The sequence below is a fragment of the Sturnira hondurensis genome, unplaced genomic scaffold (genome assembly GCF_014824575.4).
Source record: "Sturnira hondurensis isolate 20B ecotype Veracruz unplaced genomic scaffold, ASM1482457v3 Scaffold0008640, whole genome shotgun sequence".
In the NCBI taxonomy this organism is placed as follows: domain Eukaryota; kingdom Metazoa; phylum Chordata; class Mammalia; order Chiroptera; family Phyllostomidae; genus Sturnira; species Sturnira hondurensis.
In genome coordinates, this window is record NW_028081271.1 from 23,110,357 (window position 1) to 23,125,473 (window position 15,117).

The 15,117-nt window shown below is 49.9% G+C and overlaps 1 protein-coding gene across 3 annotated transcripts; it reads left to right on the forward strand.

Moving 5' to 3' along the window:
• Window positions 1-202: 202 nt before the first annotated feature.
• On the forward strand, window positions 203-14,663 carry POMK (protein O-mannose kinase). 3 transcript variants are annotated; one of them, XM_037055498.1, is made up of 6 exons: window positions 203-249; window positions 1,604-1,701; window positions 3,548-3,688; window positions 5,119-5,216; window positions 6,231-6,533; window positions 13,537-14,663. In XM_037055498.1, exons 5-6 carry the CDS (start codon window positions 6,252-6,254, stop codon window positions 14,305-14,307), a joined length of 1,053 nt encoding a protein of 350 aa, XP_036911393.1. In that variant the 5' UTR covers window positions 203-249; window positions 1,604-1,701; window positions 3,548-3,688; window positions 5,119-5,216; window positions 6,231-6,251; the 3' UTR covers window positions 14,308-14,663. The 3 variants fall into 3 exon arrangements, with proteins under 3 accessions (XP_036911393.1, XP_036911392.1, XP_036911394.1); XM_037055497.1 differs by lacking the exon at window positions 203-249 and having other exon boundaries at window positions 613-1,701; XM_037055499.1 differs by lacking the exons at window positions 203-249; window positions 3,548-3,688 and having other exon boundaries at window positions 613-1,701.
• The last annotated feature ends 454 nt before the right edge of the window (window positions 14,664-15,117 follow it).

The following is a 15,117-nucleotide window of genomic DNA, read 5'->3' on the forward strand; positions in this document are numbered from 1 at the left end:
AGTGATAGGTCAACACATCATCTACGTTTGTAGAAAAGAAACCAGAATAGGAGAAGGACCGGTCGGTGCACCTGGGTTGGAACCTACGATTCGCTCAAACTCCTTTGCGTTGCAGCGTCCAGTCTCCGGTCTCCAGGGCCGGCGGGCAGCGGGCGGCGGACACCAGGGGGCAGACTCGCGCTCATCCTGCCTCCGTTTGTTTCCGGCCGCGCAGGCGCAGGAAGCTGCGCGCCCAGCCCAGGGCCGCAGGTAGGCGCGGCGGGTTGAAGAAAGGGTGGGCAGGAGACTGGAAGGGCGCTTGGCGGGCGAGAGACAGGTGCTGCGGAAAGGGTGCGGAGGCCAGCTCGGCCTCCTGCGGGGCTCGTCCCAGGTTCGGCTTCCTCAACCCTGAGCCCTGGTAGCCCCGCGTGCCTCTTGGGCTGCTTGACCTGAGTGCAGCTAGAGGCCACGCTGGCCTGGGGCAGCCGGCGCCCACCTTCCTGGGCCCCTCTGAATCCTTCCCGGAGCGCGAGCTGGACATGAGCTAACATAACAAGCTTTAGGTTCTTCTCCCAGGCATTTATTCTGCACGCGATCATTCGTGCCAGCACTGCTAGCAGCCTCTAGGTGCGAGCTCTGTGTTAGGTGTAAACATATGCTGCTCTTTTTTATTGAGCCATTTTATTTAGTAGTCCTGTTTTCGCCATCCCTTATCTTTACTGTATAGAACTTAAGGCTAAGTCAGCACCAGGAATTATTTTAATGGCATTCCGCTCTAAAGTGTATTGAGTGACACTAATTCGTGTTGTCACTGGTTATATAAAATTTTGTAGGTTAGTAAAAACTAATTTTGTTCCATTGCTTTTCTTCTTAAGTTAAACTGTGAGTTTGGAGTGGTGGTTTTCCCAATCTTTTCCCTGTTTACCAGCTTTTTCCTATGAATGCCAGGAATCCTTTTTCTCTAAACAGTGCCTGAATTTCTCCGTCCCAGCTGGCCCCACATTGTTATTCCTTAATCTGCTGGGGTTTTTATTCATAACTAGTGTCTTCTTTGCTTATTTCTGGGCAAGAAATTTCCTTCAGCCACACGGCGTATATCCCAGGTTTTGGGCGGCCTTCTCCAGAAACATTCCTTTGAAAGAAGAAAGCCCATCAGGTGTTGAGGGGTGCCAAAAAACCTTTAAGAAATGGGCTTATGTGGTGAAAATAAAATACGTGTATGGGAATTAAATGCTCCAGTGATTCTCAAACTTCATCGTGCATCTAAATCACCTGGAGAACCTGTCACAGTGGATTTCTGGGGCCCACCTCAGAGTGTCTGATTGGGGAAGTCTGGGGCAAGGTCTGGAGCCAGAACTTGAGAACCTGGGTTTTTTGTGGGTTCCCAGGCGATGCTGCTGCTGTAGGTCCTGGGACCAGAGTTTGGGAACTGACAACACCAACCTGTGGATGGTGATTACGTCCTGGGAGGGGGCAATATAAGTTTCTTGGGAGGGATCCACAGGACTTCAACTATGTGTGTGATATTTCATATTTTTAAAAAAGATCTTTTAAAAATGTGATGCAGTGTTACCTGACAAAGCTGAGCGGATGTCCAATTTTTCAGTTTTCTCTGTGCTTGAAGCATTCCAGGAAAGAAAAAAAGGCCCTGTTTGCTGCGTGGAGAATGGGTTGGAAAAGAGAACGTGGGAGATGGAGTAGGAAACTGTTGCAGAAGCCCAGGTAAGAGACGCTGTCGGCTTAGGCCAGGGACGGAAGAGCAAGGAAGGGGAGAGGTGAGCAGGTCAGAGAGACATTTGGGTGATAGAATGGACTGTGTGGGGTAATTGGTTGGTTTAGTGGTTAGGGAAGGAGGAATCGAGTCACCCGTTTTGTGAGTTGAGGGAGTGGCTGCGCTGTGTGCCCCTCAAAGAGAGGGAGCCCTGGAGAAGGCGCATGTTGTAGACAGGAGAGACACAGCCCAAACGTGGAAGAGCCCGCTGAGTGAAGCATAGAAAGATCTGGGCCGCTGTAGCGACTTGGATGTCAGTATTTACATGGCTGTGAAAGCCATGTTCGTGGATGAGATTACCTAGAGGGAATGCAGAGGAAGGAAACAGGGCCTGCAGCAGACCCAGAGGGGTATCATCTCCTACGGTGGGGCGGGGCCGACTGCTGCCCCACCTGTTTTTGTATAGCCTCTTAGTTAAGTGCTTTTTTTAAAAAACCTTTTAAAATATTGGGGCAGGGGAGGTAAAAGAATAATTTATTTTGACACATGAAAACTATGAAATTCTAATGCAGTGCCTGTAAATAAAGGGTTTTATATACAGACATGCACAGTTGTCTATGTAGTGTTTGGGGCTGCTTTCGCATTCGGTGGCAGAGTTGAATAACTGTGACGGAGACATTGCGTGACCTCTCATCCCTCTCATCCCTGAGATGAGATGACCTCTCATCTCAGCGCACCACAAGTCACAGTGATGCTGCTTTCTCAGTTTCCGCCTCTGGCCCCTCCACCTGAAGAGTTACCATCTGGATCTTTACAGAGAAAGTTTGCTGATCCCTGATCTGACATCTGAGTGAGACACACTTGGTCAGTTTTCACTGATGTAGAAAAGAGATGGCAATGGTTTTACTCATTTCTTTAAGATCTACTTCTGAGGATCAGGACTAATGGACGGAGCTCAAGAGACCGAGGGCTGAGTGGGGAAAGTCATTGTAGTTTCAGTTGACGTCCTTGAAGATGACAGAATGGACTGGAAAGAAAGATGCAGGCCTGGGATCTGTATGAGAAAGAGGAGCAAGCCACCGTCGGGACCTTGCTGGTTGCTAGGCAGAACTGGGAAGACCAAGGTGGTGGGGTGAGCAGATGGCATCATTTCAAGAAAAAGGTTGTGAGTGTTGCTGGAGCCAGGGTTTCCTGGGCCCCTCTTAAGGACAGTAGAGACAAGCAAAGCAGCCCTTTCTTTAAGTAAGTAGGAAAGACACAGAATTGTGGAAGAACCCATTATTTCTAAAGTTTTCTGCTTGGAGAGGAGCAGTGGCACTTTGTCACCCTTGACCTGTAGCTTCGCTGGCCTGGGGAACGCGAAGAATAGACCTGTCATTTACGGAGACTGTAAATACTGTGAGAACAGCGATTTGGGAGGGAAAGAGCAGATGCTCGGTTTGCGGAGTATTTTTATCTTTTAAAGTTGGATATTTGCGTACTGTAAAATGTGCTACTTTAAAGTATACAACCAGTGACTCTTAGTACTCTTACAACCATTACTGCAGATTCTTAAACATCTCATCCAGAAAGGAACTCTGTACCCACTAGCAGCCCCTCCCCATGCCCCATCTCACCCAGCCCCTGGCAACCACCAGTCTGCTTCTGTCTCTGGATTTGCCTGCTCTGGACATCTCATATAAATGGAGTCAGATCCTATGTGTCCTTTTGAGTATGGACAGGTAGGGTTTTGGGGTCTTTAGCTAACACTGCTGTGAACATTCTTCTACAAGTGTTTCTATGAATGTGTTTTCTTGGGTATATACTGAGCAGTGGATTTACTGGTTGATATGGTAACTTTTTATTTAACCTTTTAAGGACCTGCCAGACTCTTTCTACAGTGGCTGCACCATCTTACATTCCCACCCGCAGTGCAGTAGAGTTCTTGTTTCTCTGCATCCTTGTCAACACTTGTTATTGTCTGACTTGGTTTACAGCGCCCTGTGGATGTGTGATGAGGTTTGTATTTCCCTTGATCACGCATAGGGTTGAGCATCTTCCCACCTACCTATTGGCCGTGCGTACATCTACGTTGCAGAAATGTCCGTACAGGTTCTTCACCCATTTTAAAATTGAGTTATCGTATTTTTATGCTGAAGACAAATATTTTTGAGTTGTCCTTCAGATATCCAAATAGAGATTTCAAGGAAGCACGTCTAGAGGTCTGAGAAGGCTAGACATTTGGGAGGTGGCAGCAGGTGGAGATGGGAGAGTCCTGAGTCCAGGTAGATCACCTAGCCCTGTAGGCAGTGAGTGAAGAGGTCAAGTCCAAGCCTGGGGCACTCCAGCAGTGACAGAGGCTGGGGAGCCACCAGGGTGCAGTTCCCTGGGAACCAAGGAAAAAAGAGGTCGAAGGAGGAGGGAGCAATCAGCCATGCCAGATGCAGCTGAGGGGTCAAGACCAGGACTATGAATTGACTATTGTGTGTACTATTGTGGAGGTCACCTTGACAGGGTCTCCGTAGGCAGAGTAGCAGCGATTTCAAGAGAAGCAGGGGACAGAAGTGGATATAGTGAGAGTACAGAGTTTTTAAAGGAGTTTGCAAAAAGGGAAGAGAGAAATGAGGCAATGAGTGGAGGGGAAGTAGGGTGATGGGAGGGTGTTTGAAATGGAGGGGGAAATTAGGGCACACTGGTCACGATTCAGGAGAAGGGGGTGTCCTGCTGGGGCAGTGCCCACGAGGCAGGGAGGGGTCTGTGCAGGCACGGGGCTGTAGTGGCCTTCAGGTTTTGTTCAGAGTCACAGAAAAGACGGGGTGGGGAGCAGGAGCCTGCAGTGTGGTGTGGGGGCTCAGGGCAGTGCTCTCTGATTGCTTCTGTTTTTTCAGGAACATAGGGAACAGGAGCGTCAGCTGAGAGAGAAGGTCCAAGTGGGGGTGATACAGTTTGAAGAGAGGGGGACCCAGGCCTTGGGAAAGAACCTGTCAGTTTTATTGACCCACTGCACTGAGTGACCCGCACAGCGTTGGAACCTGGTGTCTCAACCAGGGAACAGAGTTGATACAGAATTTGGGGGGAAGGCAGCATCTAGGCAAAATTGAAATGATGCTTTCTTTTGATGGGCTGGAAGGCAAGCAGTGCAGTCTGTAAAGAGGTCAGGATGTGGTATGGATCACAAAGGGACCCCAGGGTCTGGTTTCCTGGGAGACTGCAAAGTCATGTGGATGTTTAGCATTGTCTCCAGACAAGCTGATGGGGCTTTATAAGGGTATCCGGGTGGCAGGAGGACTTCCCTGCAGCCACTGCACCGTCCTGGGAATCCAGAGCCAGAGGGACACCCAGACACAGGGAGGAGCCCTGGGGGAGGCAAACCATTTCTACTATTGCCATTTGTCTGTGTGCCGAGTTTCAATGTTTATTTAACAATTATTTTTGGCACTTTGTGGCAGAGTACTTTCTAACCAGTGCCCGCGGCCAGCCTGAGCACTGACTGACCCAGGTGTCCAGATGGAGACCTGAACCGGCAGAAGGAAGACGTACCTGGGAGGTAAAGCTTCCTGTCACACATGTCTCAGAACCAAGAAGTGAGGGTCAGTTCTGTCACTGCTGTCCCCATGCCTCTCAGTGCTTATATTCAGCGGGCACACACTAACTGGTGTGGCCACATCCCTCGTTGAAGTACTGACACAGTTGCACTCTACCTCAGGCACCCTGAGTGTCAGGCACCCCATGTCCAGGGTCCTTCCCCAGCCCTCTCCCCTCCCGCCCCCTTCCCACCCAGCAACTACAGCTGTGGTGCCTGCAGCTTCACCAGGGTCTGCACCACGGGCCACACCCCAGCTCCAATGTTGGAGCCGTGCCGTGGGTTTGGTGACTAACTGCACCTTCGATGGTTTCCTGGTGTGCGGTTCTCTCCGCATCACCCTCTCCCCACACTCGCCACCAGTGTCCTAGCTCACACACGCGTCAGCTCATATCCCGGGTTGTTGCCAGGGCCTCCTAAGCATCCTCCCAGCCCCAGCCGCTCCCACCCCTGCTGGAGAGTAGCCTTTGCTGCTTAAAAACATGAAGGAGCTTTTGAGTGCCTTCCAAGGAGCATTCCAGTTCCTTGAGTGGCTTCCAGAGCATTCCAGCCCCACCCACCAGTCTAGTGAATCTCCTGCTGCTCTCCTTTGTCCACCTTCTGTCCCAGCCCCAGTGGCCTGACATCCGCACTTTCATTTTGCTCACTCTTCACCGGTGTGTCCTCAGTGCAAGCACTGTGGGAGAGCGAGACAGTCAGACACACACTGCACCTCCTTTCCAATGGAGTCTAAAGGAGATGAACCTGGACTGGGGTGTGTAACAAAAACTCTGATTCCGAGAGCAGCTGACACTGAACATTTAGTACGAGCCCAGTGTTCAGTGCCTTCTCTCACCCTCACGATGACACGGTGACAGGGAGGTGCAGGATCCTTGAGAATGAGGCATAGAGGGTGTGTCACCTGCAACTGCACACTGTCCAAACACCTGAATGGGAATAAAAAACAACTGTTATTACTGGTTCCATTTTATATTGTAGGAAGTTGCCAAGGCTACCGGCATGGAAAAGAGGCCCCAGGATGGTAGGAAAGGCGCCCCCCCAAGAGAAGTGTCCCCCGTCGTGGGGCTGCTGCTGGCCATGGCCCTCATGAACGTGCTCCTCTACCTCTGCCTCGACCGGCTTTTCATTTCCCCTCGGCGTGCCGCCGTGGACTCTGGCCACTGTCCCTACGGCTCCTTCAGAATGGGACAGATGAAGACCTGCTCCCCGTGGCTGTCCTGCCAGGAGCTGGGGACAGAAGTGAGGCAGCTGAAGCGCGTCGGGGAGGGAGCCGTGAAGAGGGTGAGTGCCTGCTTAACCTCTATGCCACGCCCCCCATTCGAGGGGTGGGCCTTGGGGGAAGCAGCCATCAAAGTGTTTGTTCCCTTGTGCCCAGCAATGTCACATCTGGGACTTTACCTGATAAAATAGTCCCAGTGGAAGGAAAAAGCCAAATGCTTAAACGGTTCCTTTGCTTTGTTTTTTGTAGTGGTAGCAAATTGGAAATAATAACTATAGGGGACGGTTAGTTAAATTATGGCGCAACCACTTGTTGGAATATTCTGTAACCATTAAGTGTAGTTAGAAACCTGGGCAGCAATATGAAAAAATTTCATGATGATAAGTGGAAAAAACAAAATATGAAATTGTTGAACATACTGTTTCTCACTGAAAAACTATGTATTTATGTAGAAAATACAAAAATGGCAGAAATTATGCTACAGTGAAGGAGGGCTATGGGCAGTTTTTTCACTCTTACTACTCAAACTCTGTGATGATGTAGTGGTGTTTAAGTTTTTAATTTTACTAAGAGAAACTGAAGGGGTGAATTCGCTTCTCAGACGAAAGCTTCAGGAGCCCTCATCTCATCAGCTGGTGGGGGGGGGGGGGCGGCGGTGCACTGCAGTCCGGCGGCCGTCAGTTCTGTGATAACCTAGGTTACTGATGTGGCCGAGAGCCACTCTGGAAGCCAGTGCAGGGACGTGGAAGAGAGACAGTTCCTTTGTGAGGCTGCACTGAGTGACCGACAAAGAGGAGGAGGAGCGGAAAATGCATGCATGGGCCTGTGGCTCCATAAAGTGCTGGTCCTTATTTTGGGAGACCCAGAGCCTTGGCTGCTGACCCCAGGTTTGCAGAAAGGAGACATCTGAAAGGAAGTCAGACAGGGAGAAGGGGCAGGCATCTAAATAAAGTAAAACCGTAAAACAAGGTAACTGTAAAGATCCGCTCATTCATCGTATGTGTTGGGGCTGTGACAGCGAATGAAACAAAGACCCTTGGAGCTTGCCTTCCAGTCAGGGAGTCAGACAGTCAAGACAACCAGAGCAGAATGTCATGAAGTGTGTCCGTGCCATGGGCTGTGAAGACAAAGCCGAGCAAGTGGCAGGCTCGTTGCTCGAGGTGACAGAGCCATCTGAGAGCGAGCTGTGTGGATGTTTGAGGAAAAGATGTTCCAGTAGGAAAGGTGGGGCCAGCAGAGGCCCCAGGATGAACTTGCTTTGTTGTCTGGGGACCAGGAAGGACCAGTGTGCCTGGAGGGTGGGACGAGGAGGGGAGGTAGCAGTGACAGAAGGACTTGAGGTGCCCCGTCCGGCGGGGCCCCTGTCTTAGTTGATGATCTTGTTACCTAAGTTATTATGGAATAGAAACCACCCCCAGGAAATCTCCTCGCCGTCCTCTCAGCGGACCTTGAATCTTCCAGCTCAGGTGAGGTCCCTGACTGCCCACACTGCCCTCACCTCAGCTTTTCCCTGTCGCACCACCAGTCTTTCGCACTCTGAACAATGTTCCTACTGGCTCACAAACACACACTCTCTTAAAAAAGAGGATCTGGCCCTGATGGGAGTCGCTGGTGGGGCTCGGTTGGCTGGGTGTCATCCATAAACCAAGAGGTCCCGGGTTTGCTTCCCAGGCACGGCAGATGCCTGGGTGGCGGGTTCAGTCCCTAGTCAGGGAGCATGCAAGGGGCAACCTTCCACGTTTCCCTCCCGCATCAATGTTTCTCTCCCTTTCTTTCTCCCTCCTGGACCCTCTCTCTGGAATCAAAAAAGAAAAAAAAAATTAAAGAGTGAAAAGTCAAGCCATAAAGTGAGAAAAAATATTAAAAAATAAAATTAAAAAAGATTATCCTCTTCTATTGATTTTCTCTCCTTCTGTAGTAAGACTGACATAGTCTCTCCTTCTCCCATTCATTCATCTGTCCTCTTCCCTGCGGCTTCCAAACTCCCCCACTGCTACTATGCAGATGCCGGCAAATTTCAGGTCGGATGTTTCTTTCTTCCGCTTGTTCCTTCTCGAAGCCCTTGGTGCAGCCCGGCCTCTTCCAGCTGCTGCGTGTGTTTGGTTTTCCCCCTCCCTCACTGGCCGCTCCCAGTTCCTCTCCTTTCTTGCTTCTGTTCCCCATGTTGCCAGCAGTCAGCAGTGTTCAATCAGAGGCCATTGTGTTCCTTGGGGACGTCTACCAATGAGTAGAGACACCTTTGAGGTTGTGACACTGAGGGGCAGAGGAGGGGCCAGGGCCCCCTGTGGGGAGAGGCCAGGGACGCTGCTGGGCGTCCTGCAGTGCATGGCCAGCCCTCACCCTCCACACCTCACACCCGGCCCAAATGGCAGTAGTGCCGAGGTTGGGACCCTTGTTCCTGTTGGTTCCTTCCTGGATCCTCTTCTTTTATCTTCCTTGGATACACTGTTAGGTGTTTAATCTAGTTCCATTGCTTTAAATACATTGTATATGCTGCTGACTCCCAGATCGACACCTCTACCCAGGACCTCTCTGCTGAGCCACGGACTTATTGTTTATTACCCAGGGATTGATCTGCATCTCTACTTGGAGGTCTCTTGACGTCTAAGTACATCCCATTTGGAACTCTTTTAATTTCCTGCTCCAGAACCTGGGAGCCATCCTGAGCCCTCTACTGACTTCCCCTTAACCAAGCCAAGAGCAGGTTCCATTGATTGTATTTTGAACACATGTCCCAAACTTGTTCAATAACCTGTGTGCCCTGACCCATTTTTGTCAAGGCACTGTTCGCTCTCGCCCTGAAACAGGCCTCCCTACTTTGCGCTTCACCCTGCACCAGGCGGAGTCACTTCTAAACACAATTCATGTCACGTCGCTCTCTTCCTTCAAACCCCTTGGTGGCTTCCCACTGCGCTTGGGGAAAAAAACCCAAACCTCCTACCAGGATCTGGCCCTGCTGCCTCCTGAACTCACCCCAGATGCCCTCGCTCCCCACCCCGCACTCACCCTACCCTTTTACTCCTGAGTCAAACAGCCCTGTCTCAATGCAAGGCCCATGCAATAGCTCTTCTCTGCCTGAAACGCTCTTCCTCCACCCCTGACACAGCCAGCTCCTCGTCATCCAGGTCTCAGCTCTGGTATCAGGGTATCACTTCTCTAAGAGGCTTTCCCTGACCACCCTGCCCCCATCTAAACCCCCTCCTCATGAACTTCTCTTCTGTCTTCTGCTGCTTTGTCTCACAAATACAAGTTCCCCAAGGGCTCAGAGGGCAAGTCCCTCACATCTAGCCAAGTGCCTGCTTTGGAAAACGCATTTACTTGTCTCTATATTTTATTTCATGTTTTAGTCTTTTTTATTTTTTAAATTAATTTTTTTCACAGCATGCATTTTAGGGGCTTGCAGTCAGAAGCTCATTTATTGAATCCTCAGAAACTAAAATAATCGGCTCAGCTTTGATGGCTTCCTCAATGCACAGATGGCCTTCGAGCACCTCTCTCCCCAGTCTGCGAGTTTGGGTTGGGAACTGCCAGGGCGCGTGCCCTCAGCCTGGAGCAGTGCCGTCAGTTGTTACATGACTTACATATTTTGAAGAACTGTCCACTTCTCAGTCTCCGTTGCAGGGTCCACCTCCTCACCTCACTTAACCTTGGACCTTCTTCTCCTGTGCCCACCCCTTGGGTGGCCTTATCCAACCTCAGATCTTCATCTGCAGCTGAGACCTCTCTCCTGGACCATCTAGACTTTTCTGTCCCGCTGCCCACCCCACATCTCCACCTGAATGCCAGAAAGGCCTCTCAAACCAAGTGTGCCCCAGGTTGTCCCCCTCAGGTGGCCCTGCCTTCATCCTCCCATCTCAGTGAAGGACGGCTCCTTCTGTTCAGTTGCTCGGGCCACCGGCCTGGGAGGCGTCCTTGACTCCTTCTGCTCTCACATCCATCTGCAGTCTGTTAGCGTCATGTTGTGTCTGAGTCTCAGAAGAGATCGGGATTTGACCGCTCCCTAAGGAGTATCCCTTCTCGTATCCCTTCCTCCCCATCCATGCCACCATCATCTTGTTCAGTGACCTCCAAGTGGCCTCTGCTTCCACCCTTGTCCTCCTCCCTTCCCCTTCAGTCTCTTCTTAACACGGCAGTGAGGATGCTGCTATTAGCTGATATGTCAGCCAGTGTCCCTCGTCCGCTTGGATCCTCTGGTGGCTCCTGTCTCCCTCTGGGTAAAGGCCAGAGTCCCTTCAGCACCCGAAAGGCCTCACAAGGTCTGCACCCCTCACCAGCCCCTGTTCCGTTCCCTTGCTCGGTGCACTGAGGCCCAGGCCTTGCTGACTGGCAGCCTCGGGGCCCACTCTCCCCACAGCCTTTGCCCTGGCTGTTCTTTCTGCCTGGCATGTGGTCCCCCTGAGATTTTATGGCTCCGTCCTCTCCCTCCTTCAGGCTCTTGCTCAGCCATCACCTCAGCGAAAGCTTCCCCGACACTATATAAAATTGTAAACCTTTCCAGTTTTTCTCCAAAGCACATTTTACCTTCCAATATACTTCATACGTTTCCTGTTTCTTTTCTCTACTGTCTGCCTCCTGCACCAGAATGTAAGTTACACAAGGGCAGGGTTTTATTTCAGTTTTTTAATTCACACAAAAACAGTTGGCCCTTGAACAATGCAGGTTTGAACTGCATGGGTTTGCTTACATACGGACTTTTTTTCAGTTAATTCATGGTGTTCACTTGGCCTCAGTCCAAACTCAAGTTGTTGTCAGATCCATTGGCAGTTGGGAATCGGTGTGCGGGGGAGGTTGACCCAAGTACACAGGTGGTTGGCAGTTCTAATCCCTGCATTGTTCAAGGTCAGCTGTACTTGTTAAATAAAAGACATATCTGACTGCGTAACAGTTACATTCTTTGTGTTACCATAGACCATGTAAACTAAGGGAATTATTTTCTAAAACTTGTCCTATATGTTTATAATCAAGGATCACCTGGATAATATGTAAAGAGCTCCTAGAAATTAATAAGCACAAAGCAAATAACCATATAGAAAATTGGACAAAGGACAATGAACATCTTTTCCACAGGAGACACAACAAAATGCCAGTTAAGATGAAAAGCACTCAGTTTCAGTAATCAGGGAGGTTGAAATTGGAACAGGAAAGTGTTTTTGATCCCTCGGATTGGCACAGATCGCGAAGGTCGATAACATCTGGCAGATTAGGCCTAGAGAAAGTAAGACTGTGTCACACACGACTGGTAAGAGCCCATTGGCACAGCCCATTGGGACCAAGGGCTGTGCCCAGTCCCCGTCCAGGAGGCTGCTGGCCACCCAGCTTGTAACACTGTGCAGATGTGCCCAGAAGTATAAATACCACCTATTCATTGTAGCAGTGTTGTTAAGAAAAAGGGGAAGTAATTTAAATGTCCGTCAGATCTTTAGAAATAGATCACAGAAGATGGTGTTAAGGTCCATACAAAATTACAGAGCTGGGGAAAAGGGGACCCAGTCCATCGCCTGGGCTTGTCTGTCAACAAACCGCCCTTTGCAGATCCAGAAGAGATCTTCAAAGTCCACTGGCCAACCTCCATTTCATATAATGTTTCCGAGTTATTTTAAAAACTTTTAAGATGTAAAAGTAATATATATTCATTCTGGAAAAGATGGAAAACAGCCAAAAGGTGTAAGGGACAATAATCACCCAGAGTTGTACCATGAACCTGAGGACTGAAACATGAGCCTATTGCCTTCTATTTCTATATAATTTTATATCCCTTTTCATTTGCAGCATAATTTTATCTGTGAAAACTCCACCTATATATGCATTTTGCTGATCCTACCATAACTGAACTACTCCCCCGTCTTTGGTGGATGGGTAGATTCCAGTTTATGCTTTTATAAATAATGCCAGATTTTTATTCCTAGAGCTTTTCTTTAACTTACTTTTTTAAATTTTTATTTATTTATTTTTAGAGAGAGAAGGGAAGGGAGGTAGAAAGAGAGGGAGAGAAATACCAATGTGTGAGAGAGACAGTGATTGGTTGCCTCCTGCGCACTCCCAAAGGGGAGCCTGGCCCACAACCCAGGCCTGTGCCCTGTCCCGGAATTGAACTGGTGACCTATTGGTTTGCAGGATGACTCCCAACCCACTGAACCACATCAGTCAGGGCTCCCAGGCCTAATTTTTAGATAGGTTATAGACTTAGATGTTAAAAGCTCTTGATCAATAATGCCCCAGGTTGCCTTTTTACTTTAACTATGAAGAGACAGCAGCCTGGAGCAGTGATCTGCCCTTCCAGTCTGTTTTCTGCCTCCCCTTTGGGGATGTAAGCTGTTGATCAGAGGCTCTTAATGGCAGTGCTTCCTGCCAGCCTTTGGAGCTAAGAACAACTGAGAGCCCCAGGCAGTGCCGCAGTTTCCTGGACACTGTGCCAGGACAGGCTGGTCTGCGCATGTGGCGTTTCACCTCCTGCTTTTACAGCTGAAGTCCCGCTAACCCACAGTGCCCTGCGCAGATGTTTATTTTACATAGGACTATTCTTGTGGTTTGCTGTGCTACCTGTTAAAATTAATGAGTCGTCTTGTTGTGTGTGATGGGCTGGCTAGGCTCAACCCCCCACGTAGGGTTTTCCAGTCTTCTCTCCTCTCCCACCCTCTCCCGCTTTGTGCTGCAGTATTTGGGAACTGGCCGTCAGCCTGCCACCCGGTGCCCTTACACAGTCAGTCCCCTCTCCTGGGAATGCACTTCCCATGCTCCACGTCACCCTGCAAGCCCTGATCATCCCTCAGAGCAATTCCCAGGAGGCTGCTGGCACCCTCTGTAGATGGCCCGAGGCACCCTGACCAGAGTCCGCCCCTCCCGCCTGCTCCCTCCCTGCACCTTTACTTGCTGGTGTGGCACTTGCCTTGCTGGGTATCTTGTGTTTGCTCCTAAGTGAATCTTTGCAACTAGACCAAGAGCGGCCCTAGGCTGGGTCTATGTCTCATTAATTTCTGTATGCTCGGCACCAAGTCCAGCACTTAAAAGATGCGGAGTTCTTTCCTGGTGCCCTAAGACAGGTGCTGTTCTTTGGCTCTGTTTCAGGTCTTTCTGTCGGAGTGGAAGGAACGCAAAGTCGCTCTCTCACGGCTCACCAGTCCGGAGATGAAGGATGACTTCCTCCACGGACTGCAGATGCTGAAGTCTCTGCAGAGTAAACACGTTGTCACGCTGCTCGGCTTCTGCGAGGATGACAACACCATTCTTACTGAGTATCATCCCTTAGGGTCCCTGAGCCGCCTGGAAGAAACGTTAAACCTTTCCAGGTACCAACATGTGAACACCTGGCAGCAGAGGCTGCGGCTGGCCATGGATTACGTCGGCATCATTAACTACCTGCACCACAGCCCCCTGGGCACGCTGGTCATGTGCGACTCCAACGACCTGCCCAAGACGCTGTCCCAGTACCTGCTGACCAGTAACTTCAGCATCGTGGTGAACGACCTGGACGCCCTGCCCCTGGTGAACCGCAGTGCCGGGACGTTTGTGAAGTGTGGCCACAGGGAGCTCCATGGGGACTTCGTGGCTCCCGAGCAGCTGTGGCCCTTTGGAGAGGACACGCCTTTTCAGGATCATCTCATGCCCTCGTATGATGAGAAGACTGACATCTGGAAGATTCCGGATGTCTCCAGTTTCCTTCTGGGGCAGGTCGAGGGGAGCGATATGGTCCGATTCCATCTGTTCGATATTCACAAGGCCTGTAAGAGCCAGGCTCCTGCAGAGAGACCCACGGCTCAGGACGTCCTAGACACTTACCAGCAGGTGTTAAATTCCCTCAGAGACACAGTGATGTCTCAGACCAGAGAAATGCTCTAAGAACCAGCGCAGTGACGGGATTTAAGGAACGCGGGGAACAGTGACAGCAGTTCTGCTCTGACAGTGAGCTCGCTGATGTTTAGCCCCGTGGCTCTTCCTCTGCACCCACGTGCACACGAGTGTCCTGCCCCACCTCGGCCACCTGGGCGGCACCTGCTAAGCAAGAACAGACCAGGCTTGAGTCTGGGTTTGCTTGTGACAGTAATCCTTCGCAGGTGAAGATGCAGAGAAACAGAGAATCTGAACTGTATCTGAAGGAAGTAACAAAAACGTAGCTACAAAGAGGCTTCCCCTATCCTAAATAATTGAGTTTGTAAGCTTGTAAGAAGTAGATAAAGAAGATTTTGAAATGGCAATATATGAAAGAAACATAGCTCTGGCCAGGTAGCTCACTTGGTTAGACCACTGGCCCTGATACTCCAAGGTTGTGGGTTCAATCCCAGTCAGGGTACATACAAGACTCAGCAATGAATGTGTAGATAAATGGAACAACAAGTTGATGTTTCTCTCTCTCAAATCAATAAATAAAAATTAAAAACATGGAGTAGTTCTCCAAAGAATTTTTTTCCTTGTTTTTTTTTTAGATGATAGTCAACATCCCGTGTCGTGGGAGTATTTCTGGTCTGTTTTACTGGCTGTGGGTGGGGCCACCTTTACTGTCTTGACCTGTTGAATGATTGAGCTGTTGAAGCTCCTGTACCATCCTCCTTCCTAGGAGCTACAGGAGAACTATTAGAGCATGCTCTTTGAAACTGCGAATGGAGAAGGAATATTCAAAACAGCAAATATGAGGAAAATATGTGTTACTGC